Below are 25,726 nucleotides of genomic sequence, written 5' to 3'. Positions count from 1 at the left end.
CCCCCCCCCCCCCACACACACACACTCACACACACTTTGGCGTGTGTCTGTTAAGCATTAAGGGCACATTTCCTCCTCGGTGTGTTCTCTATTTCACGAGTGTGTGTGGATCCATTTGAAGCAATTAAGGAGAAGATGGTCCCCCCCCTCAGTCTGGAACATCTGTGCACCCCTCCCTCCCTCAGTACGGCGTCCAGGATGTTTACCCCTCAGGCTGTTTCTGTCTGTGTCCACTTGTCCTCAAGTGCAGCCGGCATTGAAAAACAACAGAATCAAGGCTACTTTTATTTGATTCAATATCAGTAAGTGGAAAATTTGATGACAAATTGAGACACTTGTACATTTTTTGACCTCTAGATTTTACTTTTTAGGCATAAAACATGCTACCGAACTTTGAAGGCAACATATAAACCCGAAAACTTGACTCTAGACACCCCTTTTTTTATATAACAACCATGTAATGACAGCTTTGGCATTTCCAGTGCGAGCGAGTCTGTTTAGAATCATGTTGCTGGTATTTAAGAGATTTTTTTCCCCCCTTCTCGTATGAAAATAGCAGCAGCCCACGCTTGCTCAGCACTCCAGCATTGCTGGGTTTTGCTGTTTGTTCTAGGAATATACAGAGATTGTTCCTGTGTTTACGCTCAATACTCTCCGCAGATGGTTTAATGGAGCTGCAGCGGCTCACTTTACTCTGGCACGCAATCCAGAGGGAAGTTACGCGGAGCCGAACAACTGCAGAATTATAAAGTCACTTTATTTGTCTGATATTCAATTTTGGAAAACTCTCAGTTAAAGATCCTGAGGCAGGGGAATATTTTTCTTAAAGTTTTTCCCAGCTGAAGAAGTCACTTAGGAGAACAAGCAAGTGAAAATTGGACTCATGGGATACCTCCGCGATGCTGTCTAAGGTACCCTAGGGTGCTTTTTTTTTTTTTTTTTTTCTTTTTTTCTTTTTTGCACTGACTTAACTGTTTCTGGAATTTTCTTCCTACATCCTGTCCGGCATTCCTGTGCCTCAGCCCTGTTTCCCAGCTAGTCACACACAAACACGCGCACAACTCTCACCAAACCCACAATGCTCAGACACACTCGGCCTTTAAGGACACACTCGGCGACGGCTTAGCAGCCGCGCTGACGTCTGCCTTCACCTTTGAAGCGACACAAAAGAGGCACGCCCTATCCGGAAGCTGAGGAGCCCCTACCACCACCACCGCCGCCGCTGCCGCTCCAGGTTGCCATGGTTACGCCGATAGAGTGTTTGGAGGCTTTCGTGGAGTGCGTGTGAGGATGAAGGTGGGCGAAAGTGAGAAAGAGCAAGGGAGGCGTGAAAATGGATGAGAAGTGTTTAAGGTCAAAATATTCACCGAGGGAAGAACAACAAGCTAACTCAGTGGAGAAAAGAAAAAAAACACACAAACCTTAACAAGAACACGGGGGCGTGGTTTCATCAAGCACAATGCACACTTTTTGCTCTGCTGTTGTGTCTCAATTAACACAATCCTATTAACAGGCAGACAACAAGGTCACAAAGATACCTGCAAATGATCTAATCCTCAAATGTAATAATTAACACATTTAAAGATGCTTATAAAAAATGAAAGCTCATCTAATTAATGCTGTTAACTACTAATTAAGAAACTATTTAAAGAGTAAAATTGTGGAGAGGTAATTAAAAAAATTAACGATTATACACGATATAAACACAAACTTTTAACATACGGTAACTTTTCAACCATTGACACGATCAACGTAATTACATTGATCGTGTTAACTATTAAAAAATTACAGTAAAACAAAGAAACAGTGGCGCTCTGTTGTTAAAGGGTTATTTTTTTCTTTGTGCACACTTTCAGATTTGCTATGATTTACTTCCTGAATTAGAAATCTACTGTATCTTGCGGAAATTCAATTTTGTCTAAGGTTTTGTTCTTGAAGTTCTCATCTATAAAAGTGTACTGTACAGTTACAAAAATAATAATAATAATAAAAAAGTAATCTTTGTTCTGTACCCTTTATTTTGAATATACAAAAAATTAGTACAAAAATCCCCTTATTTTCTTTCTTTTTTTAAAATAAAATACGGTTCAACACTTATCTATATATAAAAAAAGATCTACAGATGGATTTCTGTAAAAAAATAAAAATAAATAAAAAAAATAAAGCGCATCCACTGCTGCCTTGTATAGATGAAGGAATGAAGTGTCTCACAGCAAGAAAATAAAAACAACTCTTCAGGCTTTATTGAGGCAGTTGTAGTGCTATTTTTTTTTTTTTTGTGGCTCGTTTAGCTTATTTTTCTGAGATCCGGGACTGAAAAGGACCAGAAGAAATGCGCTTTATTTTAACAATTTTTTTTTGCATAAAATGCAATAGCACAATGTTTATCTCAAAAGTCAAGGTTATTCTTTTCATATGAACTTTATTGTCGTTTCCTGTTTAAGTAAGTTTTTGTTTGTGTTAGGGCATTTTCCAAACCTGAAAGCAAATTCCTGAATTCTTTTTTTTTTCTTTTTTATAAAAATGTCCTCTACCAGAAACATAATATGCTATAAATAAAATGTTAAATAGTTCATGTCAGACTCTGGTAAACTCCTGCAAACATTTACTTTTAATTAACTACAGCCATAGGAGGAAAAAACAACAACAAAATGATTTGTTGTCTTTAAAGAGTTGTTGTTGTTTTTCTTATCCTGTTTGCACTATAAGAGCCCGTATGACTTTTTTTTTTTTGGATTCTCCCTTCTTTACCGCTGGCTGCTTATGTCAGCCTTTAAACACTAATTACAGGAGAGGAAGAGGGCGAGTGTCGAATCAAATTGACTGTGTCTAGATGAGATTGCGAGAAAGCCCGTGTGTGTTTCTGTCTGTGGACGCCGGCGTTGTAACCTCCAGCCATGTGTGACCATAAACCTTTCGCCACACACTGAGGAGCCCATGAGTGCGTCATGAAGTCAACTTTAAATTGACGTGTTCGTATCGCCTCTCCTTTAATCTGCTTATCAAAGACACTTTTAAAAGATCTAGTAACCCTACATTACCCCTCAACTCAAGCGTATCTATTTTTTTCCTGTTAAAAAACAGGAAGAATAGCATTTTTAAGCTTCTTCATTGAGGCTTTTGTCGTATAATTATAGTTTCCACACTATTATGGCCCTTTAAGTTTTGGAAATTCATTACATAGTTGAAATTTTCTTGTATTTTATAAGGTGTTGAAGTCACCTTCTTGCTTTATAATTAGTCAAATCCTTTCAGCATGATGTAAGATCTTTATTATTAGTTGGTCATGAAGGATATCTGTGAATAAAACATCCAGAAGTGGACACACCTACAGTCAGTGTTTGAGCTGCCATGTTCTGGCCCGGTTTCCTGTCATTGTTGGCGGCAGAGGATTCTCCCGTTTCCTCTGGATCCCAACTTTTCCTGACAGAAAATTCGGGTTCACTGATGGGCGATCTCTCTTTTCCCCCCATGTGTGACTTTACGAGCTGTAATGGAAACCTGGTTGTTTTAGCAACAGATTTTCTGTTGTGGTTGAAAGTAAACAGCGTGACCCGCTGATGCTTTGCTGGATGTTTGCAGACGGAGTCCGTGTCATTGTGTCACACAGACTTTGTGGTTCATGCCTGACGTTGGCTCTTTCACTCGGTCGTGTTTTGTTATTTGCTTTGCTTTTATTAATGTGCATGCCTTGGTGTGGTTGTGTTTGAAAGTTCTTGTCCTGCAGGTGAGTCTGTTCGAAACCCATATATCAAGTCTGTTGATCAAGGGCAGTGATGAGTTTCTAGTCTTTTTTAACTTATAAAAAACTACAAATACAATCTCATACTATCAATTTATGCAAAAAAATGAGAAAAAAAAAGTTTCGGAAATGACTACACAACTGAACATTGTTGTGCTAATGTCAAAACTTTATGCAACTTTATGCACAAGTTGACACATCTTCCTGATTTCTTCATTTGAAGGTTTTTTTCTGTTCCAGAGAAGCTGCAGAAATGCTTTTCTCAAGCTTGAACTTAAACCTCTGTGACGGCCGGTTTTACAGGCCGGCCAAGAGGAAAGTGGTTCTTACTCCATCAGTGGAGCCTGACCAGACTTCCTCCTCATACAGACTCGGTTATGTAACGAAGGAGCGTGCTGTAAAGGTCCTTTCATTTCAAGTTTTAATCATTTTGGTAACCTCTTGGTACATCCAAAACACGATGGGAAGTGACGGCTGTCACTTCTGCCAGAATTCAATAATTCACTAAATATCAGGCTGAGCTGCACCGCCTGATAGCTGCTGATAGATTTACAGGTGAAATACTTTCTTGACTGTCAATTAGACGATGACATATACTGCAAATCTGTCCTTAATCCTACGTAATGGGTCATTTTGGGTGAGTGCATTTGCAGAAACTTTTAAAAAATCCCTCCCTTTTGCTATGAGTGTTTACTTTTCTGCTGATCTTTTACATACGTTTTAAGAATAAGTGGGTCAGTGAAACAGACTGTATCCAGGATGGAGGAAGGTTGTGACAGAAAGTGAGCAAACAACATGTTTTCTGGAAGTTTGAGATGTTTGGAGAACGCCCATACATTTCAGATATATACAGTCTTATATACAGTTCATTTGACCACACAGATCATTCAATTTATTCCTATAGATTGTACAATCAATTTTTTAGATTTCCATCCAAAACTTTGGATAAAAATGCACAAATGTTACATTTCAATAATTATTCCATTTTCATTTAACAGTGCAGTAAATTTCTTTAACTTAAATCAATTTATGGATTTAATTAACCAATTCTGCAATTTTTTTAGTTAATAGCTGTTCAGTTTTTTTAAATTTCAGCTCCAGTTTCTGGAGATGAAAATGATCTTGTCTACTTTTTGTTCTGCACAACAACAGTAATGAACACACTTTGTTTTTAAATAATGTTTGGGATCTTTTTTTTTGCTTCCAACTGTGCACGAAATTAATTAAAAATTAAATCACACTTACAAACATATATTGACTTGTGAATATATTATTGGGATTTATTGAATTAATTTTTTATGAATGAGCCATAAATATAAGATAAATTATTCTACCTCAGATTTGACGGCACCTTGATTAATCAGATGGATCAGAATCCAGGTTAAAATAGAACCACACAACTAAATCTGTTTTTGGAAAACAGAATTAAGCATTTATAGCAGTCGTTAAATGAATGATTTTCAAACTTTTGTGACATCAGACTACTTTGCCGATTTGTTTAGCATTTTTCACTGCCCTTAATCACACAAATACCAGCATTTTCTTTGCATTGAAGCAGGGATCTACAACCAGCGGCTCTGGAGCCACATGTGGCTCTTTTAGCTCCCCGTTGTGGCTCTCTGGTTCAAGAAAAACATAAAATGTTTGTAAATTTAAAAATTGACTTACTTTTCAGTCAGATAAGTCAAACTTTATTCAACTCATTCACAAACAGTTGACATTCCTATAATAATTCATCAAGCACTGCTGCTTCTACTAAAACATCCATCCATCCATCTTCTTGTCCGCTTCTTCCCTTTCGGGGTCGCGGGGGTGCCGGAGCCTATCCCGGCTGCTGATGGGCGAAGGCGGGGTACACCCTGGACAGGTCGCCAGTCTGTCGCAGGGCCTCAATCACACACCCATTCACTCTCACATTCACACCTAGGGGCAATTTAGAGTCACCAATGAACCTATGAAGCATGTTTTTGGACGGTGGGAGGAAGCCGGAGTCCCCGGTGAAAACCCACGCATGCACGGGGAGAACATGCAAACTCCACACAGAAAGGTCCCAGCCGGGATCCGAACCGGGGCCTTCTCACTGTGAGGCAAGAGCGCTAACCACTGCACCACCGTGCAGCCCTCTACTAAAACATTTGGACATATTTTTGAGTGCCGTGTACCACAGTATATTAATCGGAAGTCAGTGAGCACAGCCAGAATTTAAGATCATTGGATTATAAAACAGATTTTCAATTTTGAAGAAAAAAAGCATTTTAAGTCGGCCAAGTGGTCCAAAAAATCTGGAAAGGGTCCATTATAATTAGCTCTGATTCCATTTTAATTAGTTAAATTTACAAATTTCTGGGTGAGATTAATCAAAAACAGTATAATAAACTTTTTTATAGTTTTCTTCTTAAATATCACTGCTGACATTAATCTCCCTACTATTACATTTTCTCAATTGAGATGATCCTGTATGGGACAAGGTGTCTTTTATTTTGAAAGGAAGTCATGTGAACATCTGTCAAGTTATAAACTACTTAATATTTAGAAAAAAAGAGATATTTTTACTTTATGTTTTTGTTTATTTATGACAGTAAATAAACATCCATAACAGTAACAGTAATACAAATCAGTGTTTTAAAGGGTGAAGTCAGACTTAATGGTTCCTACTGGGTTGTAGCTGGTTAGAAATTGACCTTTAAGTGTTGAAGGTTGCAAACCCCTTCACTAAAGTAAGTGATGTTATAAAAGTGGTTCTGCAAGACGTTTTTTGATGTGTAAGTGATGAAGCAGCAAAACACCGAAAATTAATCTAAATCGTTAAAAAATTAGGGATGCCACAATTCTCTATTTGGAACTGGACAACATTTTATTGAACGGAATTGTGGGGAAAGTGAATCATTGCTGCCCCACTGCATACCTTTTTTTTTTTTTTTTTTTTTTTTTAATAATACATAAATCCAAATTAGTGCACTGTTTTATAATGCACAGATTAAGGGGCGGAGCTAAAACATTTGAAACGGGGGGGATAGGGGCAGAAGACTTTGGATGAGAACGTCCACTATAGGATCAAAAATACATATTTCAAACACTTTTTATATTTTTAATATTACTAAAACAGTAGTTCTTGTAATTGATGTGCTACTATTAATGCTTAAAAATGTGGATTGATGATTTTTTTAATTTTTATTATTAGTAAAACTAATATTGACTCAATTACTGTCGATCAAAAGCAATTTTACTTTCGAGTCTTTCTACCCAAAATGTTTTTTACTGGGGGGCAGGTGGGCAGCGTCCCCCTCTCATCCCCTTTAGCTGCGCCCCTGCACAAATCTTAAACAAACTCAAAAACTAAAGTTTGAACTGAAAGTGAATCATTGCGTCCCTGAAGCTCTTAAAGTGGAGCATGGGTTGTTTTATTTATTAGTTAGGAAGAGACACAAAAATAGTATTTATTACAACACAAACAACACTGTTTATAGAGAATATTACAATAATATGGATGAACAAATAATCTAAGTGTCATAGAGTTAGAACTTTTTGAATATTGTTGCTTTTTTACTCATACAGTGAACAGAAAATGAGAAAAAGAAAGAAGTAAAGAAAAGGTCTGAGTCTGGCCTTCAACAGGGGATGCTGTCACTCTGTGTTTTTAACCCTTAGGCCAACAGGACGACTCAGCATGAGCTTTTTTTGTACCAACACACTATTGTCTAAATGTCAAAAACATCCTGGACGTTTGCCATTTGAAATGTCTGCATTGCTGCAGAACAGACCCCCGTTGTTCGGTGCGTGGAAGTGATAAATAATCGATGGTGAGAGCGTATCATGATATCTCATCGGCACAATTCACACAGCTTTCTCTGCGGCTGGAACCTTTTGTCACACAACGGCGTCACTGTCCGCAGGCCCGAGGTCAGGGGTGGAACCTGAACCCTTTGCTGCGTGGGTGTGTGGGGTTTGCTGGTGGCCGGCTCCCGTGAGAGGCTGGACGGACACTACAATGCTGCATTCCATGTCCCCACTTCCCCTCTGAGAAAGTTTCGCCGACCCCTAAAAGACAATGAGCTGGAGCGCCACCGCGCCCTAGCAGGAGGGCGGAGGGGGAAATGACTCTGGCTTTACCCTGAATGAGACTCCCTCCCACACCAGTCCAACTTCCCTCTGAAACAGGAAGCCCCCTGAACATTTTATTGTTGATGCTTGAGTCCAGACTACTACTGGAATGTTTTAAAGGAATGATGACAGAAGAGATCTGCAGTTATTTTTATGCATTCTCTAATTTAAACTAAATTTTAAACATAATGGTTTGATCCTCAACAAGAATATAAAAAATAAGAATTACTTACTGATCGTTTTGTACGGTGGCCCAGCAGTCCAAATCACACCAACACATATTAAAGATCATGACAATTAAAAGCAAAACAAATAATGAAAAACAACATTATTTTTAATCTGTAATTTCCAGAAATCAAAATTAAATGTTTAAAAAACACAGGAAACTTGTAAAGGTAGGCACTATGGGACATCACTGATTGGATAATGACATTTGTTTTTTCAAATGTCTTCAATTTTTTTATTTTTGTTGCTGAACGTTTGTGCAAAATTGTGTTTTCCTACTACTTGAAACTGTTGTGCACTTAAGAAAAATGTTTCTCATTTGTGACGATTCAGTTACGCATTACTTAAAAAAATAAAATCAGAGCAAAGTAAGTTAAGACTTTTTTGTACATTTTTTTCAGAGTATAACTGAATATATACTTTATATCGTGATTAATATCGTTATTGTGATATAAAACTATTTATATTGTGATATACAGTTTTTTCCATATCGCCCAGCACTAATTACTACAAAGCAGTATTGCTTATTGACAAAAAACTTTTTGTTGAAATGATGGATAAACAGTGACCCTAACCCTACCTTTTCCAATGTTACATTTTTTTACTTTTCATTTTGATTTCTGGAAATTAATTTTGTTTTTAAAAAAGTTTCATTTTTTTGGAATTGTGTTTTAATTTCTGGAACTTTAATATTTATTTTTTTAATATTAATTTTTCTTTTTATTTGTCGTTGTTATCTTTAACATTTTTGCATTGAGAGATATGTTGGTGGGATTTGGACTTTAGGGCCACCATAGTTTTGAGATCCAACCCTGCTATTATAGTCTATATATTTTTCCAACTTGTGTGCTATTTTTGTAAATGTCTTACTGTTTTTTATTGGCCTCTGGTCGGCATACTTTTAAAAAAATGATCTCAAAAAGCAGCTGCTTCACATTTGATAAACCTAAATGAATGGACATCAAAGACAAACATTCAAAATTGATGAATCCAACTATTTAGCCTGTTTGTCAGTCCTGTAAATGTTGTTTTTAGCCCACCATCAAGTTTTTATATGCATTTTTAGAGTGCAAACCTTTAGTAGAGTGGGTCTAAAAGCATCACATACATGACCGAGGTCTGAATGAAGTCACAAACAGGGTGGGAGGTGTGCTGTGATGTGCTCAGTATGTAATTGGGGGTGTTGGTGTTGCTCTTCACACCAAAACAGAGCTCTTTAGTAAGAAACATAATGAGATCTTTGAGACAAATCTAACAGAGGTGTTCATTTGCTCTTTTCACACTCGTAAATCCAAGACTGAGATATGTGTTGGCAATGGCTATAACAATTCATTTTAGCGATTCATATCATAATTTGTGGTTGCCGATACGATTCCTAGTCGATATTTGTTCATTTTGACTGATCTGATTGACTGACTTAAACTCGATGTCAATGTCAATTTCATTCAGATTTTAGTTTCATAAAGTTCATTCCTCTGTTGCTTCCCACATAAAAAAGTAACATTATTTGAACAAACTTCCAGTTTCCACACATTTGACTGTAATGATGGTTGATCATTTTTGCCGTCATCACATGTGTATTGTTCGCTGTGACGGCACTTTTTATGTTATAGTAAAATAAACCTATTCTGCCTCAATCTAAATGATATTTTCCAAGATCAATTATTGATTTATTTCATTTTGAAATACATTTATAATTGTTTAGGTCGGATCGATTAACAACTCGATCTGATTAGATCATTGCAATATAAATCAATGAAGTCAATTGATCGTTATTTTCTGGCCTCTGAGCATTGAGGAAGAGAAGGAAAGGATATCCACACGACTATAAGAACAAGTTCCTGAGGGCGTCAGAATCTTTAGTGAATAGAAAACATGGAGAAAAGTTGGTAAATGGATGCAGAATCAGTTCAAATGCATCTTGTCCAGGCTATGATTCCTTAGATTTATAATAATAATGACACATTTTAAAGCTTTTTCTTCTCAGTAACTGCCTTTACCAAGATAAGAACAGAATGGCTCCACTCTCCTGTACTTTTGAATATTAACCCCTTCACCATTTGACCCTAATTTGCAACATTTCATTTAATCTGGACTCCATGCATTATGTGACAAGCCTTTGCTCAGTCAGCTAGAACAGCTGATTAAAGTTTATCAGTCATAGGTGTCGGATTGTTAATCCAGCAGGCTAACCCAGGTCTATAACAGTGTAGAGGAAAGTCCACAACATTCCCATTTATTGTTTTCCAATGTGATCTAATGGAAGAGCAAAGCAGGAAAGCCATCACAGCTATCCCAGGAAAAGATGTTCATACTATAAACACTTGTTTATGAATGTATTTATGAATCAGTATCTGTTTTTGGTTTTTAAAGTGCTTTAAATCCTTTGTTCTGGTCCTGATTCTCCTCGTCGGTGGTGTTTTCTGAGTGGAGGTTTGACAGGAACTTGTGTTTGGCTCAGGAGGGGAGGGTCAAGTACAGGAAGGCTGGTTTAGGAGATAAAAACGTTTGGCTTTTTGAGTTATGAACAGACTAAACCTGCAGCCAATGCTTCCCTGATCTTATGCAATCATCAGTTTGAAAAAAAGTCAAGGTAACTCTGCAGTATGGCTCTCATTCTTTCAGCGGCCGCTCCGTTATCAGTGTCAGGATCGCCGCTGAGATGACTGACGTGGCTTTTCTATCCCTCCAAAGACCCTATTGTGATGGGAACTTCTAGCAGAACTTTTCTTTGGTGTCTTTTGTTGGAGCTGTTTTGTCCCATCCTCAAATGGAAAGGGCCACAGTGGGGTGCTTTGTTCCCCCCCCTCTTCCACTTGCCTCGCTGCTGGTTCAGTGGTCCAGTTTGAAACCCAACACCCCCTTCCTGCTTGAGAAAGTGGTGCACTCCAACCACTTAATGGAACAAACCTTGTCCTGTGGTTAAAAGCAGCCAGATTCACATCAGTTATGACTCAGTAATGGCTTTCTTCAATAACAAATTATCCAGATGACTGGAGGTTTTTTTCTGAAGCCAAACCTATAGGACAGTCGCCTCCTCATTGAACGTTTGAACAAGTGGCTGCTGCAGATGACATATCTGCCTTCACAGCTCAGCTGAGTGTGACAGGCCTCACATCCTCTCATCAGCAGCTGCTGTTTCACCCAATCCACGTGGAGCTTCAACACTTAATATTTTCCTGAAATAAAATCAGGTAATAATTCATTTAAGGACCTGGAGCTGCGTGTGATTGTTAGAAAATCCTCCATGTTTGCTCTCCTTCATTACAGCCCGCAGTTACACATTATTATTGGCCAAGTGATGAGGAAAATGTGAAGTAACTGGCAGGCTGAGTGGCAGAGCTGCAGCCTCTGGCTTCTCATCCAGATTGCTCCTTCCATGCCAGAAACTGGATCGCTCGCAGCTCCGCTGTCGAACGCTGACAGCTGGCGGAGTCAGAGGGTGATGCATTTTTCTTATTACGGCTGTTTCGTCCTCTTTAATGATAAAACTAGTCAGTCTGACTTATCTCTTACCTGTAGGGATATGCACAATAAAAACCAAGACAGCAGCTTTAGTCATGATATTTACTGAAAATGTGCAAATTGAAAAATCAAGTGAACATTCAGCCTCAGGTTAACTGTGATGACATAGAGTCAGAGCTGCACTGTGATTATAACAAGACGGTTCAAATCCCCGCTGGGTTCTTTCTATGTTTAGTTTGTATGTTCTCCTCAGACATGCCTATTTTCTTCAAGGACTTTATCCTCTAAAACATGTTTAACTTCTTAATGTTGGAAAAGTGGCTTTTTATTTTAGCTTTGCACCAATGTCCAACACATTGGTAACGTAAAGTGTTTAATGATGGTCCAACAGAATCTCTGAAACTGATATACGTAAACACTTCACTCCTGTAGTGTTGGACATCAGTGCAAGGCTACATTTCTCTGCTTCAGAATCAACTGGAATTATGTTAATGGTTGAAGAGTTACAGTAGTTGAAAGAATGTAGTCACTGGAGCTAAAACTGTGCTAAAGGGTTACTTAGTCAATTGTTGCCTCTAAATTTCTTCTAAGGAGTGTGATGTCGGTCTTTGTTCTATTCAATGGACTAGTGAGGTAATTTACCCCGCCTCTGCCCAAGATAGACCCTGCTTAGGATAGGGCAGCCATAGAAAATAAGTAGACCCAAGTTAAGACTTTAGAGATTTACATTATTTTTTTTTGCCCTCTTCAATTTTTAGGAACTCCAAAATTCTATGTTTTTAGATTAAAGGGTAACCAAACAGTAAAAACTTTTTTTTTTGGATGTTGACCTCTATAAATGGGCCTCTAAAAGTACACTCTATTGGTCCTTGACACATTTTTGACAATTTAAAATAAACTTGTTTAAATCCTGAAGTTATAATCTAAAACCGTCTGTGTGCTTTCCCCTACAGGTTGAAAGAGGTATTACAATCCGAATTTTTGAACTGGTGCAAGTCCCACGTCATTTCTGAGGTTTCATGTCATCATGCTCGGCTGCTTCAGTATAAAAGCCCAGGCTATCTTTGATTCTGTAACGGTCGGTCGTTATCGTGTTAGCGTTAGCATGACTCAAAGGTGTATTGCCTTGAGTTTTCAAAAATCTACTAGCTTGCATAACTTTCCAGTCAACTTGGAAGTTAGGCACCAGTGGTTCCTGGTGATGGATTTGCAAAGAACATTTTACTCAGGATTGTTTGCTTAATACATTAGCCTTTATTAGCTTATGATGCTAGTGTCATTTTACCACTCAGACACGGGACCATGAGTGTCTGCTTCGGTAGAAGGTGGAGGAGAAAAATCCTCAACCTCCACAGAAAGTTCTGTGGAGAAACTGGTATCACTATGCTTGGTACCACTCTCCATAGTGAAGACGCAGAGTGAGTACGTTATCTCAAGCTAACCTCAATGTCAATCATAGATCCAAACCCCACCTCCCCCGCTCAGCCTGCCCCGTATTTTTTTGCATTTTTCAAATTTGGGCTGAGAGTGGAGCCAGCCTCCATCTGTCCTGTTGTTTTACCCTATAAAACAGAACACACCAATAAAATGTTATGGAAAGTGGTCAAAAATGGGAAAATTCCATGATGTCCTCCTTAACCCTTTTAAGACCAGAGCTGTCATCGGCGTACTAACACACACTCTTCGACTTAGCTTCTACAATAAGAAGTTGAGTTTTATTACTTTATTTCTAGGAGGTAGTGGGAGAGGGATGCAGGAGGGAGAGTGGAATCAGGCTTGGAGGAGAAGTACAGCAGGGTATCATCTGCATAGCAGTGAAAGTGGATGTTGTTTTTCCGGGAGCTAGGACCAAGGGGGAGAAGGTAAATGATGAATAACAGTGGCCCCAGGATAGAGCCTTGGGGCACACCTGTTGTGACTGGAACTGTTGGAGAAATGAAAGATTTTAATTGCATGAATTGAGTGCGGCCTGAGTGATAGGACTGGAACCAGTTGAGGGGTAGGTTAGAGATGCCGAAGTTTGAAAGTCTTTCCAGTAGGATGGAGTGTGGGATAGTGTCAAAGGCCCCAGTCAGATCAAGCAGGAGGAGGATGGAAACTAAGCCAGAGTCTCCGGCAATAAAAAGGTCATCGGAATGCACAGTTAGAACATTCAAACTCCACACAGAAAGGACCCAGCCAAGGAGGTTTCAATTTTAGGAGTCAGTTACAACATTTATGACATAATTAGGCATCTTCCAAAAGATACCTGGCTTATCTGTCTGACCTATTTTCTCATTTATCTTAAAGTCAGAATTTGGTCCAGTCATCCATTCACTGGTTTTCAACACACTCCAATGTTAGATGTGGAACTCTTGAGGAAAATATACATTTGTTTAAATGTAAAAACTTCACCCACAAAGTCAAAACCTGTATGTGTTATTTATCCCTTAACGAAAACTTCTAATCTACATGAAAAATGTGTTTTTCCCAACAAAATCTACCCCAGCATGGTTTAGATCTCTGCTGCTTCCCTAGAAGCCTGCATATTGAGCTATGCTGGGGTGTCTTATCTCTTGGTTATCAGAGCTTCCTGAGGAAACTCAAAAACAGCTCCTCAACAGAGTCACATCAGTCTGGGTGGAGGTCTGTAAATCCTGCATCTTGACAACACAGATAAAGACAAAACATTTCCAGGAGCTGCAGATGGAGTCGCTGTGAGTGACTCTCCAACAGGTTCTGTAAATGAAAGCGGGTCCAGGCATTGTTTTGGAGTCAGCGGCATTCTGTGCTCTGTAAACAGAAGAGGCCGTCTATCAGTTGGTTCCTAGAAAACGGTGAATCTGGGGGAAATGTTGCAGTGTGTGTTGCGGGGAAATCAAAAAATTGCATCAATTTTTGCTTTTATCAAAGCTGAGTTTGTGGTGAAAACTGTTGAAAATGCTCTCACGATGCGTCTGTTTTCTGCAAGAGGAGCTTGGTTTTCTGGGTGGGTCTCCTCCCTTTGCCTGCCGCAGAGGTAAAGGATCCTGAGATTAAAGCAAAGCAAGCTGCCTTTAATCTGATCTGTTATCAAAGCCTTCCTATATTTGTGCAGTTTGCCATGAGTTGTGAGTAAAAAGACTTTCCTTTAGGCCATTTGACATCAAAATGTGTCCTTTTTTATTTGAAAATAAAGCAAAATTTTGCTTTACTTGCTTTCACATCCATACTTATAACTCCTCGTTGGAGTAGTGTGCATGCAGCGTGTGCATGTGTGAATGTGCTTTAGATTTTGCTTTCATGTCAGGAAGTTGAACGAGCAAAGAGGGAAGCGTGTTGAGGGAAAATGTGTCGACACTTCCAGCGCTTCATTTTCCACCTCAAAGGGAATGTGTGTCAGTGAGAAACTGGATGTCCTACCTTCACATTTGTTTTGCAGAGAGGTCTTATGGGAACATGTCACGGAAACAAAACCTCTGCGTGTGACTTTCAAGCCGGATGAACAAAACGAGGATTTCATGTGTACTATGTAAATCTAAAGCTACGTACACACCGGACATTTGACGCGCTGAACGCATGTTTCTTGGTGTGAAATGTCAAAGTGGTGCAAATCTTTTTAATTTTGCTCCATAGTTTGTCTTTCACAGCTCTGTTCCGATATATGAAAGAATAAATTTCAGACAAGCACAAACGACGATTATTAATTTCTCCGCCATGATGCATTTTCAAACGGTTGGCACTTCTATGAATTAAAAAGGACGCCATCCATACAACCACCACTACCAAATCTGTTTAACTTTTAATGCACGTTCAATATCTTTAGAGCCCAAAAACTGACTTAAAAAATTGTGTAGAGACATTTGAACAAGAGCATTTTGTATGCAGAAGTCCAAAATGTGCACAGATCATTTTAGATCTGTCTGACCTGTCGCTCGATGGTTGAAGCTTTCAGAACATTTGATGTGCTTTCATAACAAATGTGACCCTCACAAACACAAAGAAATCGTACATTTGGGATTCCTGTTTTTGTGTGCGATCAGCAGATTCCACAGATTTCTGAGCCGCGTGGAGATTCTTCAGCCTTCCAGCTCTCTCCGTGTTACACAAACCCTCCTCTGTCATCCACAGCAGCTGAGCGGCGGGGAGGCTCGCACTCCTCCATCTGTCCTCAGTGTTTGACACAAGTCATGTAATGAGGGAAAATCTCTGAGCACATGCTGTGGCTCTAATAGGAAAAATGTTCAATCGGGTTTTATGTCATTTAAATACAACAAAGATGAGCGTTAGATGTAGAAAATTGAAACGTTTTTAGACTCTTTAAAAGTCATGAAGGAGATTTCTTATGATTTATATAAGATCTTCTTATGTGAGTGCTGATTTTTTAACATAAGGAGTTACCATAGTGATAAGGGGGATACATACAAAAAAAATAAAATTCTAAAAAACTTTATCATGAAACAGGAGAATGTAAAGAATATTAGGACTCACAAAATTAAGAAAGCAATTTTGCAAGTAAGAAATTGCTAAATTATATTTTAATTTTTAAGCTAAAACTTAAAATTGAAATAAACAAAAACAAACCAAACATTAACCCCCTGTTGCCTTTTATAATACAAATATGCATCAAACCAGTTTGGCTCCAAAGTGACCTTAATTTAGCATCTTGAAAACAAAAAACAGCCAAATAACTATTCTTATTTGTTTATAGGTGGAAATAAATGTAGGCGTCAAGGGTTTAATTTATAGAAAATATATATATTTTGGAGTCTTTGAGCAAAATGATCCATTATAAACATATCTTATGTATAGTAATGTATCAGCAATTTTGTCAGCTTTAGGAATTCTGTTTAATTTCATGTTTGGAAAGTGAAAATCCTGCTATCTTTGTTGTTTATGTTTCTTTTGTCTATTGAGATGAAGTTTACATTTTTTTAATAAAACTTGTAGATTTTGGTGAAAAAACACTGAGAGCATTATGTTTAAACAACAGATAATACGAGATTTGTTTAAGGGATCATGTTTAATGCGATCATGATGTGGGTACCTTTCTTTCTTTTTTGGCAGTTATTTCTAAATTCTAAGTTTTGCAGATATAGAAGGATGTGTCGTATTACTGTAATTTCCTAAACTATTTGTTTTATTTTTAAAAGTACCTTATTCCTCTTTTTTCTTGAATATTCTTGTGTCTTTTCTGCATTGGAAATACAGTAAATGCTTCTGGTTGTGGAGCGGTTACTCTGGTGATTATTGCTGTGAATTGTGAGAAAAAGATGCTTTTCTAATTTTAAGAACTTATATCATTGAGGTTGAGTGAGTCATGTGGAGGAAGCTGGATTTGGTCACGGTGCTCTGAACCTCATCCTCTTGATGACAGAGACACCTCGGCTTAATAAAGAAACTGCCTCATGGATCAAGCGGAAAGGAGGTTAGGTTTTTTTTTCTCTTTTGAGGAAAACGCAGCTCCAAGTCTTCCTGCTATCCCAGAGCAGAGGCTGGATGGGACTGAGGCGATCGGGGAGTCAACGCCCAGCTTCTATTGTCCTCCTCCTGAGCTGAGCCGGGCCGTGGCCCACACCGGAAGAGTCCCTTCCTTAGAGTACAAACCGCTCCGCAAATACTCCGCAGCAATCACCTCCAATCACATGCCTCCAAGACCCCCTTCCTTCCTTGGGAGCAGTTGGAGCCGCTGGAAGTCCAGCAGCAGCTCCAGTGTAATCATTATGCTCAGTGTGCAACACATCAGCATGCGGCAGCCAGCTGCATGTTCAACCTCGGCTTCATATTCATGGTGAACGACTCCCAGGAGCTGTCTGTAATCTTTGTGCCTCTTGTCCTCCCTGAGCGAACATCCATGGGGGAGGTACTCGCGAGCCGGCGGCGTACTCGTGCACGTGTTGTTGTCTTCTGCTCTGACATGTAGCCTCTTTACAGGAGGTGTGCACCGAACCGCGGCCGCGTCTCTGCGTGATCCAGCGGGGCCCCAACGGATACGGCTTCAACCTGCACAGCGAGCGGGCGCGGCCGGGCCAGTACATCAGAGCCGTGGATGAAGACTCCCCCGCTGAGAGGGCCGGCCTCCAGCCGAAGGACCGGATAGTGCAGGTACCTAGATAACACCGCGGGGCCCCATAGAGACCTCATATCACATCGTGAAGAAGAAGCACAAGCTTGACCTGTTTTACTGGATGCCAAAAGTTTACAAAATGTTGTGAAGGTCATGAACTTTAATGAACTATTGGCCAATTGAGATTAGGACAGCCCTTACTGTGTCACTTTTCTCACACATTTGGTTCCTTTATCCCTCTCTTCCAGCTCTTTGCCTTAAATAAATGCTAACAATTTAAATAATTAATAAAGCAGTTTATGAAATTAAGCAAAAAATTCTAATAAATGCTGCACAACAACAAAGTTCCTAAAGTCATTTACATCTGGATTAAAATAAATCTGGATGCTACACTAATATTTATTTTTTCAGTAAAAGGAGAAAAAGGATGAAGGTGCACCAAATCAGAATAATTAAAACATTTCTTGCATTTTAATTTTGAGTAAATCGGCTGCAACAGGAGGAGCTTATTAGCTACAGGATGCACTTTATTTTGAAAGGAACTTGTATCCGCTGCTGTCAAAAGAAATTAAGAAAAAATGTAATTTATAGAATAACACTTTTATAATCAATTATTGTAAATAATAAACACTATATTTATAAATGAATGACTTTATGGAAACAAAAACATAAAGTTAATTTTTTTTACGATAAAGTGGGACTTTTCACTGCATCTGTGAGAAACTCTTTTAGTGTTAAAGGTTGCAAACTCCTGATTTTAACTATTTAACAATATATTTAAAAAAGATTTATTTTGATTGAGAATTGATTATGGAGAACTGTAAACTGGGTTTTTGTCTTAGCTTTCAAGCTAATTTTCATGTTTTAGTTTAGTTTGTGGATTTATTGATTGCTTTTGTCTATTGTTTTATATTTACTATTTTTAACTATTTTTAAAAATGTATTCAGGTAAGGAAAGTTTTTTTATAAATAAAGTTGAATTTGAAACAAAGCAGGAAACTGTGTGAGGTCCCAAATCCCTGCAGACTGTAACAGTCAGGCAGAATTAGCTTCTTAGCGCTCATGCAGAAGGCAAAAGTTTGAATTTTTTCTACAGCCTGGATGTGAGTTTACAAGTAAAGAGGGATTAACAAAAGTGGACTGAACCCCAGACGGCCACACCACCCACAGCGGAGCAGAGAGGCTTTGTGAGCCGCAGACGGCCATTGTTACTGTTGTTACTGGCCGAGCAGCTATTGTCCAGCTTCCTCTGAGAGACTTGCTCTGATGTGCAGGTCCACCCTGTGACCTCAGTGCAGACACACACACATCCTTCCAGACATTTCTCAGATGCTTTCCCATGGAGATTTTACCCTCGGTGGGGTCAGCGGGCCTCGAGGCAGCCACCTGACATGCTGGGAGTTCAAGAGCATCACTCCAGCGTCAAACCGTTAGATTCAGTGTCTAAAAAATATTAGAAGAGGAGTGAATTCAAGTTGGGGGCTCGTCCGGGATTATTTTAGATTTTTTTTTTTTTTTTTTTTTTTACATTTGGTTGCCTGTTTTCTTTATCTTATGATAAATGGATTTGGGATTTGTACCTCTGATACACCATGCAGATCTATAATTGCGCAGACAGGATTTCCTGTTCGGGAGTCACTAGAGAAAGACGTCCAAACAGCGATGAAATAGTCTGCAATCTGTGTAGGAACAAAGACAACGAGGAATGAGAAACTTTTTTTTTTAACGTCCTCAGGTGAACGGCGTGTCCGTGGAGGGGAAGACGCATTCAGACGTGGTTGCTGCCATCAAAGCGGGCGGGCGCGAGACCCGGCTGCTGGTGGTGGATCCTGACGCAGACGCCTTCTTCAAGAAGTGCAAAGTGAGGCCCACCTCGGAGCACCTAACCGGTGAGACGGTCGCCCTTTCCTCACATCCTTGTAAGCTCCTCAGCTGCCTCAGGAGCAGGCTGGGTGATTCACCGCCATCTAAATTTCACTCTGGGCTCATTGTCAGTCAGCGTTTATAGACTTGTTAGAGACTCTGCACGGCCCCTCGCTTGTAAATAGCAGCAGATTAAATGTCTGACACGGTTTCTTGGCTCTGCCTCCTTCTCTCCTCTTTTTTTCCTGTTCTTCTCTCCGTCTTTTCCAAAAATGAAAGAGACGCTGAGGCTTCTCCTGTCTTCTCCCTTGATGTTAATTCCCCGCAGGAAAAGCTTAACCTTTTGGGGAAAACAAGGATCAGACTTCTCCAAAGATTAAAAGCTCAAATTCTGATATTTTCACCAACATCAAACAGTTTAAAGTTGCATTTTGTTAGATAAAAAAAAACAACTCCAAAAATGCTCGAATGAAGCTGCCACGGCCACCAGGGGGAGCTCCAGTACAGCGCGGCCCTGCGCAGCATGGTGTCTGTCTGTGGGCTGAGTTTGTCAGAGTGCCCCTCTGTCACAACACATAAATGTGCAGGCTGTCGGCATGGCAACAAGCAAAGTGCACAAAAAGAGAGGACAGTTTCTTTTCCAAATATTGAATCTACTTTGGCTCTGGCAGCCTTCGAGGGACTGTTTCTTACTGATGGACTGTCCACCGGCATGAAACAGGCCATCTTTCAAACTGATTTCGAGCTGATTTAATCTCACAAATTACGGAGGGGTGTTTACAAGGCTGCAGTCAGTGTTTCGCTGCAGGTTTGATAAATGTGCATCCGTCAGTCCAAGATTACAAATAATAACTGAGCGGAGGATAGTTTTTAGAGAGGCGTGTCGCAGATACTACCGGACAGCCCCTTTCTGTGTGGAGCCACGTCTCCTAAAGTGAGGAAAACCAGCAGGAATTGAGATGTAGGAGTGTTATGAAATGAAAAAGCTGACTGTTGGAGGACGAGAGTGCCATCTCACCCTGGATTAATAATAAATGACCTGCCCCGACCCGCGCTCCGAGGTAGAGTGGGAGTTAGCGGGATGAAAGGTGAGCTGTGGAGAGCAGCTCAGATGGTGGGACGTTCCCGGAGTCCGTCAGTGACTGTTGTGTGATTTCCTCGTCCGCAGGTCCGCTGCCTGAGCCCGTGGTTAACGGACAACCGGAGGAGAAGGTGAGACAGGTAACAAGAAGGTTTGAAAATCAGACTTTTAGTCAAAAGAAAGCCTCCTGCAGAGGCCACTTCCTTCCTCTCTGATCCGGCCTGCCCTTCCTGTCAGCAAGGACAATAATAGTTTGGTCCTCCACTCAGTAAGAACAGCTTTTAAAAATATGAACAGCCCCTCCTTTTTTATACACATCAGAGAACTCAGAGGCTGGTCAAGTGAGTTATTAATCAGGGAACAGCCTTTCCTGTTATTGTGAATCCACTCTGGTGTTCATTGTGTGGCACAGAGGTACGAAAAGCTCCACCCAGCGGGTTCTTCTTTCATTTTTAAATGACTTGAAAGTCTTTTAAAGGGAGTGGATGAGGCGAAAACAAAGAGATTCTTGCCCTAAAGGTTAATGTAGAGGATGAGGACGCTGAAGGTACAAGAAATATGGCTGAAAATGTAGATGAAAACAGGAGAAGGTGGAAGCTAAAGGATGTTTTTGTTAACTAAATCGTCTGAACTTTGAATCTAAAGACTACAGACAAGAAACTTTAACATAATTTCATATTGTATCTGTTCTTGTTTACTCTTTTGCCATTAAACTACAATGAAAATCACCCAGAAAGTCTTTAAATTATTTTAACAATTAGACAATTATCTGTATTTTTACAAATATTGTTCAAAAAGCAAAAAAAATCGTCAATCTCTATTTATTATTAAAGGTTCTCAATGAATGCTTAATTGACTAAATCGATTCACAGTAAAACCGATTTATTTCAAATACAAAGGTAAAAATAAAAGTGTATTTTGACTATTTTCACATTTTCTACAAAAGCAAATTTTTCAAAAACAAAAAAGAGTTTCTTAGAAAGCTTTGCCGTTCATATTTCAGCAGAACTATGTTTTGGTCCATATAAAAGCGCTGCGAGTTTACACCAACAGCTTCGATTTGGGCTTTTGGCCAGAAAAACATTGAAGCCTGATTTGGACTTCCCGTCACTCTGAACCGTACGTGCAGCGGCGTTGCTCGTTCCACGTACTGTTTTGTTGCATAACGAGCTGGGAGGGCGGAGGCGAAGAGGAAGGAGGTCAGGGAGAAGTCGTCTCTCCGGTGAAATACCAGCTTTATTCATAGGTGAAACAGACTAAGGACACAGTAATATACGTAAAGCATGTATATTAATTTTAAAATAATATTCATGATTAGTATTTATTGCAATTAATTAATATGATCTAAGTAGTTATGTATTAGTTATTATTATTTCTATGGTTGTAAAAAAAAGTGATAAATAGCTACAAAATAACTTTTTATGATGTTAAAATTAAATAAATGAAGCATTTTAGTAGACAAAAATGTCAAAATAAAAAGTGATAATAATGCAAATATTCGGCTATTTACTAAGAAAGTAGGTTACAACACCTAAAAGGGTTTCTGAGCTAAATTTTAATTAACTTTGAATGCTCTAAGATTTCCATCTACGGTATTTTTTTTTTTCTATTTTTATGCAGATTTTGGCATCACAGTAGGAAATACAAAATGTATTCTTTTAAGTACGTGCTAAAGAAATTTCACAAGTTAAAAAATAAATTATATAAAAACATTTTGTGTGAATGAAGTTTTAAACTAAACTATATAATATTAATTAAATACAATTTTTTTATTTTATTTTGCCACACACCTAAAGTCCAACACTGCCCTCGTGTGGTTGATACTAGTACTGCACGGAAATGCATCTATTATTACAATCAAAGCCACATTTAAAACTGGTGTTATGGTGAAAGGAAGCTAATCACTCTTTCCTCTCTGCAGGTGAACGGCAGAGCGACCAAAAACGCAGAAAGAGATTCAAAGCTGTCGATCAGTCCTTCTCCTTCCAGTGCTTCGTCCAATACGTCCCTCACAACCCCGACTGCAAACACTCCTCCTGAGGTACAGCTCCAACAACCACCACCATCAAAAAGCATGCTTCAGAAAATGACTAAACTTCTTTTTCGACAGGGTTTCATCGCAGACACAATCCCAGCTCTCAACCTCACCCTGCAGCAGGTCAAAGAGCTCGCACACCAGAAGCGCTCGAACAAAAGAGCTCCGCCCATGGACTGGACCAAGAAAAACGAGCTCTTCAGTAACCTATAGGGGCCTTTGTCTTCAAGAGAAATCCCAGCTGTTTTTATTTTCAACATTTCTTGTGAATTTTTTTTAATGTTTAATTATTACCATTACTACTTCATATATAAATATAACCATGACGAACATATAATGTGCTATTAACCATAAGGATTTACATGCCAATGAAAAAGAACCAGACTGTGAGAACAGGCTTCTTTTTCTGTGTATTACTGCTGAGTTTGGCGCCTGTGAAACAAACACAAATGACCCGACTGTCATGCTGAGTCATTGTTTTGCTATGAAAAAGGACATTTTCTGTTTTAGAGCTCAAAAATTTAGAAAATAAGCAGAGGTTCATTCACTTTTATGTCTTTTATTTTATTTTTTTTACTTTTTAAGAGCCTTTTTGGTGCTGATCTACCTGGCATAAATATATATAAATATATAAAAAAGGAAAATGTATTTTTCAGAAAACCATTTCTAATATAAAAATCCTGTTTGTCAAAACAACTTCTGATGCTTTAAACTGGAAAAATATATATTTTAAAGTGTATTCTAGGTATCTCTCTCTCTATATATATGTACATACATGATGTTCAGTGTATATTTTTACTCTTGACTGATCCATATGAACTACAGAGTGTCAAGGGAAACGTGCATCTCTCAGCAATACCAGCTTCGCCCTCGCTGTAATAGTGCACAGCTGCTCAGTTCACAAGTTTTACTGTTGTTGTTTGTTTGTTTTATTGCCACAGCAAGTGCAAGACAGTGTTTGATACAACAAAAGCTATAAATATCTATCTTTTAGATCATGTTTAGCTTTAGATTACTATTCTTATACCAGCGTCGGGACAAGGAGAGGATTTTAAATCCAACTAGGAGAAAGTAGTTTGAATTGTTATTTTGCAATTCATCATTCGTGAAAACTTTATCATGCTGATAATTGATTAAAATATTCTTCAGTGCTCTTGTGGTTTGCTTGTGTCTCCTAGGGGCTTGAAGTACGTTTTGAGCTGAGAAATTCACAAAAACATCAACCTAAAACTGTAAAAGCGGTGGCGGTAGTATCATTGTTTGAAGTTCTTCTGCTTAACTGAACTCGAGCTTCACAACAGAGTTATGTTTTAACACAAACCCGTTGGAGAAAATTGTTTTAAAAAGTGTTTTTTAATAAAAAGCTTAAAGCCTCCAATCATCATTTGATCTATTTTTAAAGCACTTCCAGTGTTTTTTTTTAAGTATGATTATGCCAACTTTAGACAACATTTTTACAAGTTTGTCATTTTCTAGGACGTAGTTTCTGTAGAGCGACAGGAGTGCATTAGGGGCAGGGGTCTTTAACCTTAGACACTTCCAGAACCATTGGAGTGGATTTCTTACTGACCACAAAGTCTGACTTCACCCTTTGGAAAAATAAAGACACTGATTTGCATCCAAGTTAATGTTACTATTTTCATATTTATAAATGAACTTTTGTGTTTTGGCATGAATAAAACATACATAAAGAAAAAAATAATATTACTAAATACTACTACTTTCAGCAGTCATTTCTGTTCATGACTCCCTTTCAAAATAAAAGACTGTGTCAGATAGGATCATCTCAATGAAGCAAATATAGTAGTATACGTGATTAAACAGTGATTACAGAAAATTATTTTAGTATTTGTGGTGAATCTCAGTCAGAAATTTGTAATTGTTACAAACAAAAATAAATCAGAGCTAATTAATCGTCTTTACTGTATTTTTTAACCATTAGGCACACTTAAAATCCTAAAGTTTGTTAAAAAATAGAAACTCTGCTGTGTAATCTTGTGTCCCTTAATTCTGGTTGTGTTTTTATTCTTCATTAACCACAGAGCCACAATGAAGGAGTCAAAGAGCTGCAGGTTGCAGAGCTCTCTTCTAGGGGAAGAACATAAACTTCGTTGGTTGAGGACTTCCGGCTAACGGGGCTCTGGCGCCATCTTGTGGCCATGTTGTTTTCTGCGGTTTTGCAGTTTTGAGCCAGATACCAGGTCAGACGAGGAAAAAGGAAGACGTTCATGGATCTATTTGTCTGCAAGTAGATGCGTCCGAATGGATCGGAGCATGGAGCTTATTTATTTTCTACATCACAAGAAGCTTTTTGAAACTACATTTTTTTTCTCAGAAATGCTATTTTAAGATTAATTTTCTTTAGATTTGTCTAGAAAAATGCTACAAGAACATGTTAAAAACACCATAAACAGAACATTCACTGTCTTTATGTGGTTAACAAAATCTCTACAAAATGCCTTTAATTTCTGCATTAACTTTATTCAAATTTTTCCATTTGGCCTTAAAAAGTATGATGGACAACTTTTGTTTGTTTGTTTGTTTGTTGAGCCCCTGAGTTCAGTTGGACCAATGACTGATGAGAATCAAGGTCATTGTCATTTATTTTTATCACCTTCTGGTGTTTACATTCAGACTGCGGGGACACGGATCGCACGGTTCATGACAGAGGAGGCTTGTCAGCGCTGCTCCTCCGTCCTCCCACATGTCATTCCCTCCTTTTCTCCGTGGTCTCCACATTTCTGTTCTCCTTCCAGCCCTGACATCATTATCACAGCTCACTGTCACACTCCTCTGTGTGTGCCTCTCTCTGGGGAATAATTAATCTAATTACATTTCATGACACTGAAGGACATCAGGGTGAAATTAGGCAAAATAGACGGATTCCAACTGCCAAGAATTACATCCAATTTTTTAATCCCTTGTTATGTTTGCCTCTAGAATTATTTATTTTCTCTCTTTTATCTTCCTGATAATTCCAGAGCTGAAACTCAAGGCGACCAATCACAGCGCGGCGAGCTTTGGTTATTTGTAGAAGGGGGGGATCACCCAGAGAGCAAACGTGACTTTGATAATTAGGATGATGAAGGGCAGGTGTGGGCCTCACACTGTACTTTCACAACTCAGTCGCAAACACAGGCGGTTGCTCGGCAACCGTGCCCGCCGAAAGGGGTTCCTTGTAAGGCCTGG

The 25,726-nt window shown here is 38.9% G+C and overlaps 1 protein-coding gene across 2 annotated transcripts in view; it reads left to right on the top strand.

Annotated features, from left to right (window-relative positions):
* Positions 1–23,912, top strand: part of slc9a3r1b (SLC9A3 regulator 1b) — a gene marked incomplete at its 5' end in the record, with an annotated part of 26,101 nt that extends 2,189 nt beyond the window's left edge. The window contains 5 exon segments of one of the 2 annotated variants that reach the window (XM_036213324.1): positions 17,426–17,596; positions 19,294–19,447; positions 20,590–20,633; positions 22,424–22,543; positions 22,613–23,912. In XM_036213324.1, the coding sequence (XP_036069217.1) occupies positions 17,426–17,596; positions 19,294–19,447; positions 20,590–20,633; positions 22,424–22,543; positions 22,613–22,750 (627 nt within the window). 2 annotated transcript variants of the gene reach the window in all.
* Positions 23,913–25,726: the final 1,814 nt, after the last annotated feature.

Source organism: Oryzias melastigma, linkage group LG8, assembly GCF_002922805.2.
Source record: "Oryzias melastigma strain HK-1 linkage group LG8, ASM292280v2, whole genome shotgun sequence".
Lineage (NCBI taxonomy): Eukaryota > Metazoa > Chordata > Actinopteri > Beloniformes > Adrianichthyidae > Oryzias > Oryzias melastigma.
The sequence above is the reverse complement of the archived record's forward strand: the minus strand, read 5'-3'. Positions and strand labels throughout refer to the sequence as shown.